We start from the raw sequence: 15,962 nt of genomic DNA on the forward strand, positions 1-15,962 counted from the left end.
AAAATTTAACAAGAATAAACTAAAGTAAATGAAAAAAAATTAATTAAAAAGAAAAAAGCAAAAAAAAAAACTCCGGATCAACTCATCAAACCAGATTAATCCGTTAAATTTGAGATTCTTGTTATGAAAGTCTGATAATTAAATAAAAAAATTAACATTAACAAAATAAAAAAATAAAAAATAGACAGGTTAATCCAGAATTAACCGGGTTAACCCGTGAAACCAAGTTAACCCGTGAAACCTGAGATATGTGTTATGAAAATTTGATAACTAAATAGAAAAAAATTTAATATTAACAAACTAAAGTAAACAAAAAAATTAATTAAAAAAAATCAGGTTAACTCGTGAAACCAAATTAACCTGTTAAACCCGGGATTAGTATTATAAAAATATAATAACTAAATTTAAAAAATATTAACATTAATAAACTAAATTAAACAAATAAAGAAAGGAAAAAAAAAAGCAAATATTAACATTAATAAACTAAATTAAACAAATAAAGAAAGGAAAAAAAAGTTAAAGGCATCAAAAATAAAAAATAAAAAATAAAACAACGAAAAAAAAAACTTTAAAAAACAGCTTAAATTACGAAAAAAACAAAAACAACAATTCACTAAAAAACTTTAAAAAACAGCTTAAATTACAGGAAAAAAAAACAATTCAGTATTTCACTGTAAATTATTACAGTAAAAATCTGAATAATTTTAGTATTTTCCTAATAAGCTTGGAATAGTGAACTTGGAAGGCAGACTATAAGAAATATATAGTTTAGCAGAATAATCAAATTATCCATGTCCGCGATCCTCCTGCTATATTTCTCCAAATATCTTCCCATTCCCTCCACTGTAAAGAAGCAACGAGGAAGAAACTAACAGGAAAAAAAGACGACAGAAAAAAAAGAAGCCACAGCTAGTGAAATGAATTGGGATAGTTCGAGGCTGCACGAAAAGATCAGCAGCCTGCTAATGTACCAAACTTTGAAGAGGATCAAGGCACAGTTGCCCCTACAGCAAAGGAATTGCATGGTTCTTCCAAAACTCGTCAGCATTCTCTGTCTTACCGTGTGCAGAGAAACATTTGGTGATGCCCAAACTATGACATGGATTGTTTGCACAGAAGTTGATTGAGGTCTAGCCGCAACAAGCACAGCTTGTCCTTCCTACAAAAGGTCCGTTGCTCTAAAGTATTCAAAGGGCGCCCTAGGAACTATAACAGGATCCTCAACATAGACTGCACTGAAGCCTCAGAACAGTAAGCAAATGACATACTGGGAATGTTCATCAATATAAAGAGAAGTCCATTCACCTCACAAAAGAAACTTTAGGGTAAATATTTGTAAGCTGTTCAATCTAGGAGACAAGATCATGCAATTAAAAATTTCGGTTCTCGAGTTATTACATATTAGAGTTAAAACACACTCATTTATCAGAACATTTAGTTCATCTCCAAGTTTCACGTCGCACATTCACATAGGTAATGAACAGAGCAATGTGAGCGAGTTCGTCTAAATATGAACGTAGAAGACACGGGGTGTGATACATCTTTGCCTTCTCGACAAAATTCCTCCGATTCACGAAATCCCAAGCGGAGTCCCAGGAAAAGAAGCTTCTGGAAGCTTTGTAACTCTAGCCCTCCTTTCTTCAAAGCATTGATTAGAGTGGACTCGCCTGCATTCTGAGCTCGAATGACCCACACGTTCCCTCGAGGACCAGCCAATTCCTCAGTGAATGATGACAAGTTCCTCGCATCCACATCCTGACGAGCAGCAAGTAAACCCCACCTAGCTTAGGTGCCCCTCCGGCCCTAGCTCGATGCCTAACCTATCTATCTAATCAAGTTGGTGAAATTTGTGATGGGAAGAGATCAACCTTTGGACCCACAAGAACAAGCTGAGGCAACTTTCTACTGGCTCTAGGGTCATCCTTGACTCCTTCCAGTGCCTTGAACGAGGACTCTGCTGCCCGCTTAGGAAAGTAGCCATCAAAGTCAACACCATCAAGGTTGTAAATTTATTAGATTAGTGAGATAAATTAAAAATTAAAAATTTATTCAAGGAAAGTACAGAATGTATTTAATTTTAAATTTATAAACATACAAAAATAAAACTCATATCTAACATGCTTTCAACATAAATATAACAAAATAATACTAATATAAATATTAAATATTTCTTAATAATAAAAATAACTATAATTAAATTAAATTAAAAAAATTATATTTATTTATTGAAACACTTTAATATATATATATATATATATATTTTTTTTTTATCAATTCAAACAAAGAAGCAAACCACCCAAAAATGCATAAAGCACTCGTGTAAACTAAATTAACAAATATAACATCCAACATAAATTCTAAAGATTATAAGTAAAAAATAAGCATAGAAGAGATTTTTTAATTTATCCTGACAAAATTAGACATATAAAAACATATATCATGGCAAGCATGCTATCAACTTATAATTAATATCATAAAAAAGTCCTAGCATGCCAATATCAACTCACATTTTTTCGCAAGTACTAGGAGAGGTAGCACACTATCTCTTGGTGGCGGGGAGCAGCAGGACCACTGGAAGAGATAGGGTTGAAGACTTGGTGGACATTTCTACTGCCAATACGAGAAAGTAATTGTAGAGAGAAATTGGTATCAAGAAAAGCTATGCACTTGTTTGTTAGGGAGGCATGAAGCAAATATTAATTGCTTCCAAAAACGGCTACTTCTACCAAACAAGCTTTGAACCGATTCCTACAGTAAAATCCAAAAAAAGGGGAAAATCTACGACCAAACATCAAGGATAGTGTAGGGATGCCATCCATCTTCACTTATAAAATCCTTGTATTTTAAAGAGAATTCGATGGCTTATAAGAGAAAAAAGAAATTGCGTGAATTATATAACCACTCAACAATCTTTGTTAAATGGAATTGATAGAAGGATATGATTGAAAAATCCTTTCATATATTGGAAACCTAATCGAAATAAAGAATAGATTGGGGGATCTAATATAGATCTTGCCTATAGATTGGGGACTTCTCTTAGGTTTTCCCTTTATCTTAGTTTTCCCTCTTTTTATGTCCTTGTAACATATGATTCGTATAAAATGCCTTTCCTTCGCCGAATGTGATATCTGTGGTCAACCGCCACAAATCTCGGAGACAGGTCTCAGAAACAAGTGGGGCAAACCTAACTCCCCAAAAATGGCTTCCTTTCCTAGTACTTCCTAGGTGAACCTGTCTCTCTTTGTCTGTCTTTACTTACAAACATGTACTTTGTTAGCAAGTATGTAAAAATTGTCATCCACCCACATACATGTAAATAGAAAGGAACATGGTTTACCTTTTGTTTTTGTTTTTTGGGTTTGTTTGGAACTTGGAAGTGTTATTTTCTTGAGCTGGGATTGAACGTATCTGTGTTTCTTCCTAAATATTATTGAAGTGAAAGAAAATTACTTTCTTTTTGTTGGGTTCATTTGTTCTTTTATGAAATTATTCTTGTATGGTCAATTTGCTGCTGAGAGAAAGTGGGAAAATAAGAGAAATTAAATTCTGGGTATGTTGTGTTTTGGAATCTGCTGCCATAGAACGACATAAACAGATGATCTTTACCAAGTTTTTGCTGTTCTGCATTGTTTTTTTTTCTTACATGGGAACAAGAAGACAGAGGGAGTTGGACGCTCCATCATTTGGCCCCTGTTTTATCAAGCAGAGTTTTTTTTTTTTTTTGCATGATCTGATATTGAGGTTTGTGATTTTTTATATTGAAACAGAGAAGTTGAATTTTAAAGCCATGGGTTTTGTGCGTAATATTTTCGTCGCAGTAGCTGATATGGAGATGGACCGATGGGAGACCTGGACTTGGGACATGTGAACTGTTTGGTGATAGAAAGAGTTCTGCCACCAAGCTGCATTTAGTTACCCTCAGTGATATCCTTGTAGAAAGTTTAGGATTAAGACCTTTTCTGTGAAATTCGTTATTGCATGAATCTATTAGTAATTGAAGTAAAGGTAGATTGTTTTTCGCAGCATGCAAGGAAGAACATGGATGATGAGATTCAGGGTGTTTGGAAGATGCATTTCTTTTCTTTTCTGTTCTTTTCTTTTCATTTTTTTTACAAAGGATTTCCTGTATATTGTTCTCCAGTAGTAATAAGATCCTTGTCCAGGAAATTCATTGTGACAAACTGACAATGGAGGCAAATAGTTGTTTTAGGAAATGGTTATATGTCATCAATTATTAATATAAGAAGAAAAACTTGCTGTCTTGCTTTGGAAAAATGGCATATCTGTGACTTTTTATTTGAATGAAAATTTAGTTCATTATGTTGAATTTGTCCTGTTATTTTTGTTTGCAGGGTTGATGTTTCCTGCACTTATTCATACGATTACTTATCTGAAAGGTGGGATATTTGGAGTTCCACTCTTCCATAAGAGAGAAAGCCAGTTTTCCATCAGAACACCGTGGGGCTTATCCTTCCCACCAGCTTATGTTGACACACACAGCCTGAGTAGACGCAGGAAAATCTATTCCCAAGAAAAAGGTAAGATCATAATTGCAGCTTCTTAATATGTATTGATACCAAAATGATAGGCATTTTAACTGAACAAATTTTGATATGAAATAAGATTGTACAAGGTATTAATGATCTTGATTCAGGGTGTGTTAGGTTGATTATTAGTTTTTAAAACTTCTCTGTCAGTTTAACATTTCAGGTTTTAGGTATCAAAGCATGGAAAAACCAGAAAGTGATGTGGCTATCATAGATTACTTGCAAGATGCGCCTCTTTCAGATTCATATGAAGCAGCCCTGGAAGCTCTTTCTTCTCTTGTTAGACAGCAAAAACACGGAGATCAAAAAACTATTGGTGGTAAATATGGAAAATTGGACAGGATGCGGATGTATCTTAAGGTAACAATATTATAAATCTTGCAATGTTTTGGAGATGCTCAAGTATTTATGTAGCCAAGGGCCTGCAAACTAGCTCTATGTCTCTTCTGTGTACAAGTTAATTCAAAAGTATTATGACTGCCCATTTCCATTTGCTGTTGGATCAATAAAGATGTATAATTCAACTTCTTTAATGATGTTATCTTTGACATGAAACTGATCGATACATTTGTGTCCTTTACCGTCAACTTATTTCCCATTAGTAAGAACAAAGGTGGTTCTTAGAGGTTTTACTATGCCTCATCAGATTGAAACATTAGTTACTATTGGTTTTTTTCTTTTCCAAAATGAAATTTCCTGAAATTGAATGGTTGGATGGTTGAATGGATTTTTCTCTGCAGACACTAGATTTGGAAGAGCGTGTGGCTGGGCTCAAAATTATCCATGTTGCTGGAACTAAAGGGAAGGTAATACCCATTTTGCTTAACAAATCAACCAGGTTCAGACCACAATCCACTCCTCGAAATTTGACTTAACCTTACATCAAGCATTGTGATAAAATGCTAATGGCTGCTACTATATTGAAAACAATTATGTTTTCTGAAAGGTGAGAACTACTTTAGAATAGCTCACTAATTTGAGTTGTGTATAATTGTGAGGGTTAAAAGTAGGCTAGGTTGTATGACTTTAGTTTGAGGACGTCCTGCATGACGTTAATATATACATATCCCTTCTTTGATTCAATATTACATTTGAGAATCATATTAAAACTTGTGATAATATTTTATCACACTCTTCTTTAACTCAGTTTCATGTTCCTTTGATGGATACACACTCCAGGGTTCAACATGCACATTCTGCGAGGCTATTTTAAGGGAATCTGGTTTCCGAACAGGCTTGTTTACTTCCCCTCACCTAATTGATGTTAGAGAAAGATTCCGGATAAATGGGTTAGTATTTGATTGAGCTCATCTTAGCTTATCCATTATGCTGTGCATTACTTGAGCAGACACGCACTCTCTTCCTCTTCCCACACTCCTTCTTCACCTCCATTGAAACAAATCTGTCCATGTTTGTAAATTTTACAGCAACAATAGAAGCAGTTCTACATGAAACAGATCCCCTAATAGTTGAGTACCAGAAAATCTAATGCTGCTATAAAAAAAGAAGATTTTTACGTTTTTTACACATATAGCTATTTTAATATATCTTAATGCATTTTTTGTTTCAAAGTCATTTTCTTGGTTGATTTGAATGCTTCTATGAGTATCTTGTTTCATGTCTGACTTTTGATTAATTTTGCAGAGTGGACATATCTGAAGTTAAATTTTTATTGTATTTTTGGAATTGCTGGAATCAGTTGAAGGTACTAATCCTTTGCTTTCACTGATTCCCAAGAGCTATAAGCAGATTGTACAAGCTAGTTTTCTTTTGAGGTGCAATTTTTTGGATTATGAAGAGATCATTTTGCCTTTGAGTTATAGACCTTGAAACCACTTTGTTCTTTAATATTACTTCTTATGGACCTTTTCTGTGTCTGCATTATTGCCTTAAGGTGAACTTTGGTCTTTAAACCACTTTTGTGTAACATTGTTTTGTAATCAGTTTCCCATACGAGGTCAGACTTGTTCTTGTGTTTAACAAATGAAGTCAATTTATGTGATTCTGAATAAATCTTCAATCGGTACCCGCCTTTCTATTTTAGTAATATCTTATTCTTATTGGTAACATTTACTTATATATAAAGATTATTGGCAATTTATTATCCCTCCTCTATGGTAGTTATTTGTTGAGTATGAAGTGAAATTGTTTTATCTTGACCTTTTTGGATAAAGTTTAACACCAAACCAAACTTTCAAACTTCATGAAATTTTCCGCCGAGCTTGAGATTTTTCAAGCTTATTTCGCTGAGTTAACTAGCAAGCTAGAACAAGTGTTTCCTATGTTTAGCTCAAGCAGTTGCCAAGCTTTTTGGTTCATTTTACATCCACCCTGACCTTCAAATTCAGGCATTTGAAGCATTCACTGTTTTAACTTTACCTTGCAGTGAAGGAGGAATTGGCAGGATTTTAGCACTCAGTAGATGTGTTGCTTGTGCCTGATTAACTCTTTGATGTTCTAAATGAAAGTGTCAGTAGAAACAGTCAAACACGTAATATCAGAAGGGAAGATAAGAGATGTTTTAACAGGACTACTTGAAACTGAATTTTGGCCTTGATTGTCAGGATTCACCAAATTGGTGTGTTCAGTGATACTTCTTCATTTTTTGTCACTTTTTGTCAGCACTTTAAATACTAACTATGCAATCGGATGCCTTGATCTGCTCCAAAACTTACAATCTATACATGGCAGTTACTTGATTCTTTAAATTTGACTTTTCAGGAACATGAAACTGAGGACCTCCCAATGCCCCCGCTATTTCAGTTCTTGACCGTGTTGGCATTCAAAATATTTGTCTGTGAACAGGTCAGCTACATTATCTGAATTTCTGTTGGAGCTTATTTAGATGATCGGCCTGACATTTGCAATGAGTGGTTTATATTCCACTTGTTTAGAAAAAATTAAAGTATCACGGCCTGACATTTGCAATGAGTGGTTTATCTCTAACTTTTTTATTTGCATATATTTGTTCACTTGCCCAAATGAACCAATGTGATATGCTAAAAATTAAAAGAATATATATTATATTATATAAATCTAAAATATATATCTTTCCAATTAAGATTAGATCATTAGAAAATCAAAAGAAAATATAAAATACCATAACATAGTCATATAACGTTATCTTTTTCACCCTTAAAACAAAATAAGATAATTTAAAGTAGTAAGTAGCCCAATAGATTAAAAAGCAAAATTAAATATCATCATCATTATTTATTAATCTTCAAAGACATCTCCATCCATGCTTTCCGCTCCTTCACTTGAATCCTCTATATCCTCCATTTCATGATTATAATCGAAATCCTTACCTCTCAAACTATATTCCACTTGTTTAGAAAAAATTGAAGTATTAGTTGTACAGATCTGTTGTTCTTTGACTCCCATTGTTGAAAAAAGAAAGTGTGGTTAGTGTTTCTCTTCTAAGTGTCCTTCATTGTCTGTTTGTTTCCCACGTTAATGAATTTTTTTATAATTTTTTTACCCTAATCTTTGTTTTTTAGAAAAATACTCTTAAGTTGTTTCTTGTGGTAAAAAAAAGGAAGACAAATAGGTCAAAGCATAAATCATTAAAAAAAAGAAAAATCCAACAGAAAAGGAAGAACTTCAAGCAAGCGCTAGCCTTAGCCCCTTGCACTCACTCACAAGGTGCTCACCTCATTGAAATCCACTGCCTGAGGCTAATAAAGGTGCTAGGGCCCTGCCTCACCTGGAGCTCCTTAGGGCCTCTTGACAACATTGCTCCAGTGATTTGTATCCTTGCATCCATGGAAAATCCCAAAAATACTATTTACCTTAGCTCATGATATTGCATTTGGACACCTATATGGCTCCCAATACTTAATTTCATTTGCAAAGATTTCGGCCATAGTCATTTTTCCTTTGAAATTTAATGGTGGGGCAGACAGAACATTATCCAATTACCCTGGATCGATACATTATTTACAGAGCAGAAGTGCTTGCCATGTCCAATGGATATCTGTTCTTGTTTCACTGATTTACTATTTATCTTAGAACCTCTAGAGCCTCAAGCAATCCCTGGGTGCCCTTTAAATTGTGTTTCCCCCCCTTTTGTGTTGTGTCTCTCTCTATATATATATATAGTAGGCTACCTTGTTGCTGATTTATCAATCTATCTGTATTTTTATCATCTTGTTCAAGTGTTCCATCATCTTCTCCCTCACAAAACCATTTGTGGTGTGTGTGAATGGACATTTTTGTGTTCTGCTTAGCTGCAAATTATGCATGTGAAATGCATGTCTCTTTCATGGTCTCTGCTAGTCAGTGCTGTTGCTGCACTTGTACTGTAAAAAATCTCATTTTGCTGATTGTAAATCTAGTGAAAGAATCCGTTTTGACTGTTAAATCTGTTGCATCTTTATTAAGTTATTGTACATTTTCCAACAATGATTATACCCAAGTTATAGTTATTCCTGTTGCTGTAAACATTCTCTTCAGTCATTGCCATTATGTTAGTAGATGTATGTCCTTGATACATTGCTAGTCTCAAATTTTATGTGAATCTTTTGAGCTACATGACTGCATCTATACGTTGATGTGGTCTTTTTGTAACAGTCTGTCTTTTGTATCAAATTGTTTTTGTTTATATCTAAGCCCCACGTAAACAGTTAATCTTTATTGCTTCTGAGTTAATGAATCTGTTTTTCTTTTCCTTTTTGGCAGGTAGATGTTTCTATCATTGAAGTTGGTCTCGGTGGAAGAAACGATTCAACAAATGTGGTATTTATCTTTCCCCAGAATCATCTAATTATTATTATTATTATCATTATTGTTATTAGTATGGAGTACTTCAAAAATTGAGAACTCTGATGGAAAAGGAAAATGCTGTTCATTAGTTTAGCAGTTTATTGGAGGATTCTAAGATAAAGGAAATAATGAAGTTAATGATAATACAAAATTTTCTTGGTGATGAAATTTCATTGATAAATTCTTGTAGATTGAAAAGCCTGTTGTCTGTGGAATTACTTCTCTGGGAATGGATCATACAGAAACATTGGGTATACCATTTTCTGAACCTATCATTCTCAGCAAGTTTTCTTGCATTTATTTTTAGTCTGCAGATACAAATTTTTGTTAGCTTGCATAATTGTTGTTTTTGTTTGCTGGAATCAGACTTCGCTAACATGGAAGAAACTTTCTGCGCTTTTTTTTTTTTGGCAAGAGTTCTATGCATTCTAAGTTTAATGCTTGGTACAGGAAGAAACATTGAATTCTTAAACCTCATACTGTGCTATTGTGCAGGCAACACCATTGGACAGATTGCTTCACACAAGGCTGGAGTTTTCAAGGTATAAAACTTACACGGAAGCAGTTAAAACTAGCACAATTTTCATTCTCTCTGCCATTCAGTTATTTATAGCAATATTTCTGTTTTGATTATTCTAATTGGCAGTATTCATTTTCAAGTATTTTCTGAATTGGATTCATGTCTTCCCTGCTCCTGAAGCATCAAATTCCTGCCTTTACGGTGCTGCAAGTTTCTGAAGCAATGGATGTTCTTCAGGAGAATGCTCGAGAACTGATGGTAACCATTGTTCTCAGTTTACTGTCAAATTCTCTTTTTTCTTCCTGCTTTTTGTAAACTATCTGCTGGTGAAATTAGTTTTTTTTCACATAAATATGATGTAGCCTTCATTCTGTTTTGGCTACATCTCTTGGATTTTCATGCACAAGCATCCCTGTCTGATCCATGTCTTATCCAATATAACTATTGTTGATTACTTTTGATAAATGCATGTTCTATCCAAGACTGCTATTTTCAAATTTTCTTACATCTGCATAAATCTTGAATGGATAGAGAGGATAGGTTAAAATTGGAACAAGAAATCAAATTTTACTGTATTTCAGGAAAAGATTTTCTTTAGTGAACTTATTATGCAGGGCAGGTTCAGGGAAAGTTCTAGATGATTGTTTTTAGCTATGGAATTTAGTGAGTTTCAGGTATAAAAATTGAACACGGATCTGAATGTAAATTAAGAGAAAAGCAAGGTGAAAACTTGCAACCTCACATTAGTAGATTCAAAACATGGATCTGAACGTAAAATAAGAGAAAAACAAGGTGAAAACTGGCAGTCTCACATTAGTAGATTCTAGGAATTACTCCCTAAATGAAAAACTTATCATCTTACCTGGGATTCTTAGGATTCTCACTAAGGTTGATTTCATCACACTGTCACACTTGCTGGAGTTTCTCTCAAATATTGCCATTGAGTTTATTGAAAGATTACATTTATAAGGAGTTACTGGTACTCCTTGTAAGGACTTAGCTTGCTGAATAAGTATATATTACTTCTATTTAATATTTGAATACTACTAAAATAGAAATCTAGACCTGTAAAATTTGTGCAAAAATGAAAATTATAGAGATACCCCTGACAAATCTCAGAATTTCTGAGTTGACCATGTGTTGTAATATCAAATAAAATCACATATGCTTATTTATGATTTCCTATCCTTGTATCTGTGATCTTCATTCTTCCACTATCATGTTTGAAGATTAATTATTGAAGCTTCAAAAGCTGGTATCATTGCTCGAGCACATGCCTAGAGAGATTCATGAATTGCCAGTGGCGTTGCTGATCTATATTTTCTTTCTGATTGCAGGTCCCCCTGAAAGTAGTGGAACCCCTCGATTCAAAAGCATTGAATGGACTAAAGCTTAGTTTGTCTGGTGATCATCAGTTCTCTAATGCTGGTCTTGCTGTTTCCCTTTGTAAAACTTGGCTTCAAAGAACAGGAAATTGGGAGAAGCTATTCCAAAAGGTTAGTTTTACCAACCCTTCATCACATGTTATGTATTACATAAAATCATATATCAATCTAGTGTCCGACTTTTAAACTCATGGATCCTGTTCTTTTTTATGGACTGAACCATGTTAAGTTCTGATAATAACAATACACAAATAGATGCATGTGAGTGACTGTGTGTGTGCATGTGTGCATTCTTGTGAGTGTCCGTAATCTATATGTATGCGTACATATTCTAAGCCAAATGGTTATTCATGTATCTTTTAGTCTCATATCTATCTTCTTTTTGGAAGATTTGAATGGGATACTCTTTCTCTGTTTCTCCTTTTGAATCCATTGATTTGTTAGTTGCCAGTATCTAAGGATATGATAAATGCTAGCCGCCCTCTAAATTCAGCATTTGGTTGTTTCACCAGTAGTTAGTTGACTGACCAGTTTTGTGGACTGTTGACAGGATAATAGGGAAGCTAATTTGCCGGAGGCATTTCTTAGAGGTCTTTCTACAGCACATATTTCTGGGAGGGCTCAAATTGTTCATGATTCTTCTTCTTCAATCTCCCATGTATCACCAGAAGTAGCTGAAACTTCAGGCGATCTCATTTTTTACTTGGATGGAGCTCACAGTCCAGAGAGTATAGAGGCATGCGCCAAATGGTTTTCTGTTGCTGTTAAAGGAAACAACCAATCACCATCATTGGTTTTGTCTTCTTCACACAACATTGAAAATATAAACGTAGTGTGGAAAAATGGTCACGTGCAGCATGAGAAATGCAACATTCAAGAATTCAATAAAATATCAAAGAAGGTATATTTATGATAACCAGCTGGATTAGTTTGGGAGCTTGTTGTACTGAGCTGTTTTCTGGCTGCTTATTTATTTCCACCATTGTTCATTTATTTTGCTTACTGATAAGTTGTTTAGACTGTTCATTCTGGTTTCATTTATTAGCTTCTCACTTATCAATACTCTTACCTTCATGTAGATTCTTTTGTTTAATTGCATGGAGGTCAGAGATCCTCAGATTTTGCTTCCACGGCTTGTGAGTACATGTGCTTCTTCAGGTATAGCTGCTGTATTCTTTTTATCTTTTCAATCAAGAGCTAATTTTATTGGACTTTTGCCTTAACTCGTCAATCTCTCTCCACACACGCATGTGTGTTTACTTGCATGTGTGTGACTTTGCTAAAAGAATGAGTAAGGCTTTGTCCATTTTCATCCTAGTTTAACACAATCTTGGCTTATGACAACCATTAGGAACAGGTGTACTGTTTTATCAGGTTGCTCTGTTGGTATTGTTTTATGTATTGTCTCCCTAAACTCGCCCATCTCAAATTATGCTGGATTTTCTTTTTGTGCCACTTAAATTGATTCCTGTTTTTTATTTTCTTGCTGTCTGTGTCTGCATTGTTTTGTTGTGGTGGTTAAGCCATAACACCTATTACATGGCAAGTCATGAAAATCAATGCTCTCTCATATACTTATTTCTAGCAAAAAGAATCATCTCTTGTTTTTTTTTTTTTTTAAAAAATAGAATTAATTGAAAAATGCACAAGAGATTGGGTGGGTTTCCCCAGAAGTACCAAAAGTGTGGTAATTTACACGGTTTGTGCTTGAGAATGACAATTCAAAAAAACTTAAGCTGATTTATGATGCCAATTTCAGATATATATCAATCCTCTAAACAAACAATTGAGATTCAACATGCTTCTTAAGCGATAAGAAAAGGCCCTTCTTTCTATTGTTGTCCAAACACATCTAATGGAATCAGGTTTTCTTTTCTGAGGAATTATGCCTACAAACAAAATGCTCCATCTTTATTTTTCATCTTACTTCTGAACATTAATTATTTGCATATTTGTAAACACTCAAGAGCACTGATGTATTCAAGATGATTTGTGTCTTTGTCAGGTACTTTCTTCTCAAAGGCCATTTTTGTTCCAAGTATCTCAACATATAACAAGGTTACTTCTGGTACCTCAGTTGTCCCTTCAGATATCTCTAGCAAGGACTTGTCATGGCAATTCAGCCTGCAGAGACTCTGGGAGAGGATTGTCCACGGGATAGGTACTTTTATTTGGCTTTCTGAATGCTTATATCTTTATTACTATTACTATTACTATTTCTATTATTATTGTTTTGCATATTTGACTTCCTCCTCCATTAATAAATGCCAGAAAATGATGACCGAAGAGGTTGGTTTTCCATAAAATAGCAAACAAGCCACACTATGCAAAGAGTGCAGCTTAAACTGGCTACTGTATTGTCTCCTTTTCTTTTCCCTCTGTATTATAGGAATATAGAAGGAAAATCAAGAAAGAAAAAGCATATGTGAGGAGTGAACTGAGGGAGCTACATTCATAGCAGCAGCATGAACTCTCACAGTATAGTGGCCCTGGATTTGATGTATCATTATTCTTTTTAACTGTAATATAAATTTACCCACTTTTGCTGTTTAACCAATCAAGCATCATTGCAAGCGAAGCAGGGCCATAGTCTCCATCGCTAATAGGTCCAATGGAAAGCCTATGTGCTTCCTCCTACTCTTCCAGACTATGTCTACCTGACTCCGTGTCCCTGAATATAGTTTTGCATGTTCTTCCTGCTTAGGCCATTCAAATCATAACATGCTAATGATTGTTGTTTGTCGACTGAACCACTTTTGGTGTCATTGCATTTTTTAGTTGGCGGAACCTTAAGTTTTTCTCTTTTCTTTTTTATTTGCCTGCAGATACAGATTTACTTGAAAAGAGTACCAAGATGGATGGTGCAGAGACCTCACCACATCGTGAATTTCTTTACGAGGATGCTTCTAATTGCAGTCCTTCAAATGGTTATTTTGCTTGCAGCGCTGTAATTCCTTCATTGCCATTGACAATAAAATGGTTGAGGGATTGTGTTAGAGAGAATCCTTCCCTACGACTTCAGGTAAGAATTCTTTCTTAGATGGTTGCATTTCGTTACCTAAAAATGTGCACAGTGAAAATACTGTTACCACTTGGATATTGGAATTAAGTTACAATTTTTGTTCTTTAAGGACAGGGACCAAGGCCAGATACAAATGACAGGTTCCCAAAGTTTCCTTTCAAAATTCCTTCCCTTTCACCTTTTTTTTTTAAAAAAAAGATTTTGTGAACTATTGTTTGGATCACCAGAACATGCTCTAGAACCGAATGAATTTCTTCTACCCTTTTCCTTAGTGTTTTTATTAAAAAATAAAAAAATTCAGGAAACAAGTGGGATGCAGATGTCTTCACTTGTGTCATGAATGGCTTTTAAAAAAGATCAGTTATGCCTGCCTTATCTCATGCAACCCATCTCTGAAAGAGATAAATATTGTTGCAAGTGCGTTGATTGTCAATATGGACAGTAGTGCTAACCAGGATGCCATATGCTTGTATTGGTGCATCAACAGGTTCTTGTCACTGGATCATTGCATCTGGTTGGAGATGTACTCAAGGTGATAAGGAGATGACGTAAATTAGAAGAGGCGCCAGTTGGGATTGTCCTAAATGTTATTAACTATTCTTCAACGTTGATTTTCGTCCACATTTTTAAAGGCAGCCAAGGTATATCATACAATCCAATAATGCTTCTTCATTCAAGTTCAAGTGGGTGGCATAATTATATTTTTTTTTTTGCAAGTAACACTTTGTATCATTATTATCGTTTACAAAAACTCATGTATTGGAATATGCAAAAGGCTTTCATATGTCTGGTTTTGTCTTCTGAATCAATAAATTTATGTTTGGAGATTTAAGAGGACGCTTAGATATCTTACTTTGTTGTAATTACTCTTTCATGCTATACCCTGGGGATCGGAGGAACAACTTCTGTTTTGTTTTTTTCCCCCACGGCCCAAAGTGAGGCTCAAGTTTTACTTTTACGTTACACAATGGGGTAACCTTCTCCTGTTCCTAAATCTCCACCCGTTTTTAACCTTGGACCTTCATGTAAAAAACTCAAATCTTAACCGCCGAGGCATCATTGAAAGTAAATGTTGATGCTAAGCGAATGGTTTGTTTGTGAAATCTCCATCCATTTTTTGACCGCGGACTTTCCAGTAAACTTTCAGTAGAAACCTCAAATCTTAACTACAGAGGCGCTGGAGACGTCTTTGAAAGTTAATGTTGATCTTGTGTGAGTGGTTTGTCTGTGGGGCGATATTAGTTGCAATGGAAGCCTTAACTTTTCAATAAGAGTTGGCACTTCTTTATGGCTTCTGCTGGAAAGTTCCTATGCTGGCATTGTGCCATAACAAGAGTTTTAGAATTGTGGCCGTGTAATGTTGTTAAGCTTGCTTGGGCAAAGGGAGCAGCTGTTTAAATTAGATTTCGAACGGAAAAGAAATGAAGGTTTCGAAACCTAGGATGCAGGTTTATTCAACACCTTTTGTGCTTTCAGTTTCTGCAAATGTTTCACCAACCATCACAAATAGGCAAGGACTGATCGAATTAGTTGACGACTCGCTATTACGGTGTTGGTGTGGTGCCCTTGATAGAAATTGGAAAATCATCTAGGATGGTCCCCATATGATGGTGATAATCAGAGGATGAAGCTGAAAGCTTCATGAAAATCTCACACTTTTGAGCCCTTTGCTTCTTATCATCCATGTGACCTGCAAACTAATTTTAGAAGTTGCTAACTTTATA

General features: G+C 34.8%; 1 protein-coding gene across 6 annotated transcripts; it reads left to right on the plus strand.

Annotated features, from left to right (window-relative positions):
* The first annotated feature begins 2,896 nt into the window (after positions 1–2,896).
* On the plus strand, positions 2,897–15,073 carry LOC105131734 (folylpolyglutamate synthase-like). 6 transcript variants are annotated; one of them, XM_011034850.1, is made up of 18 exons: positions 2,897–3,225; positions 3,768–3,872; positions 4,353–4,538; positions 4,711–4,907; positions 5,288–5,353; positions 5,727–5,836; positions 6,192–6,252; positions 7,269–7,352; positions 9,228–9,284; positions 9,502–9,562; positions 9,807–9,853; positions 10,012–10,089; positions 11,169–11,327; positions 11,767–12,117; positions 12,296–12,374; positions 13,222–13,377; positions 14,042–14,238; positions 14,726–15,073. In XM_011034850.1, the coding sequence occupies exons 3-18, from the start codon at positions 4,358–4,360 to the stop codon at positions 14,783–14,785; spliced, it is 1,944 nt and encodes a 647-aa protein (XP_011033152.1). In that variant the 5' UTR covers positions 2,897–3,225; positions 3,768–3,872; positions 4,353–4,357; the 3' UTR covers positions 14,786–15,073. The 6 variants fall into 6 exon arrangements, with proteins under 6 accessions (XP_011033152.1, XP_011033153.1, XP_011033151.1 ...); XM_011034851.1 differs by having other exon boundaries at positions 3,819–3,872; XM_011034849.1 differs by lacking the exon at positions 3,768–3,872 and having other exon boundaries at positions 2,898–3,225.
* Positions 15,074–15,962: the final 889 nt, after the last annotated feature.

Source organism: Populus euphratica, unplaced genomic scaffold, assembly GCF_000495115.2.
Source record: "Populus euphratica unplaced genomic scaffold, PopEup_1.0 scaffold101.1, whole genome shotgun sequence".
NCBI lineage: Eukaryota > Viridiplantae > Streptophyta > Magnoliopsida > Malpighiales > Salicaceae > Populus > Populus euphratica.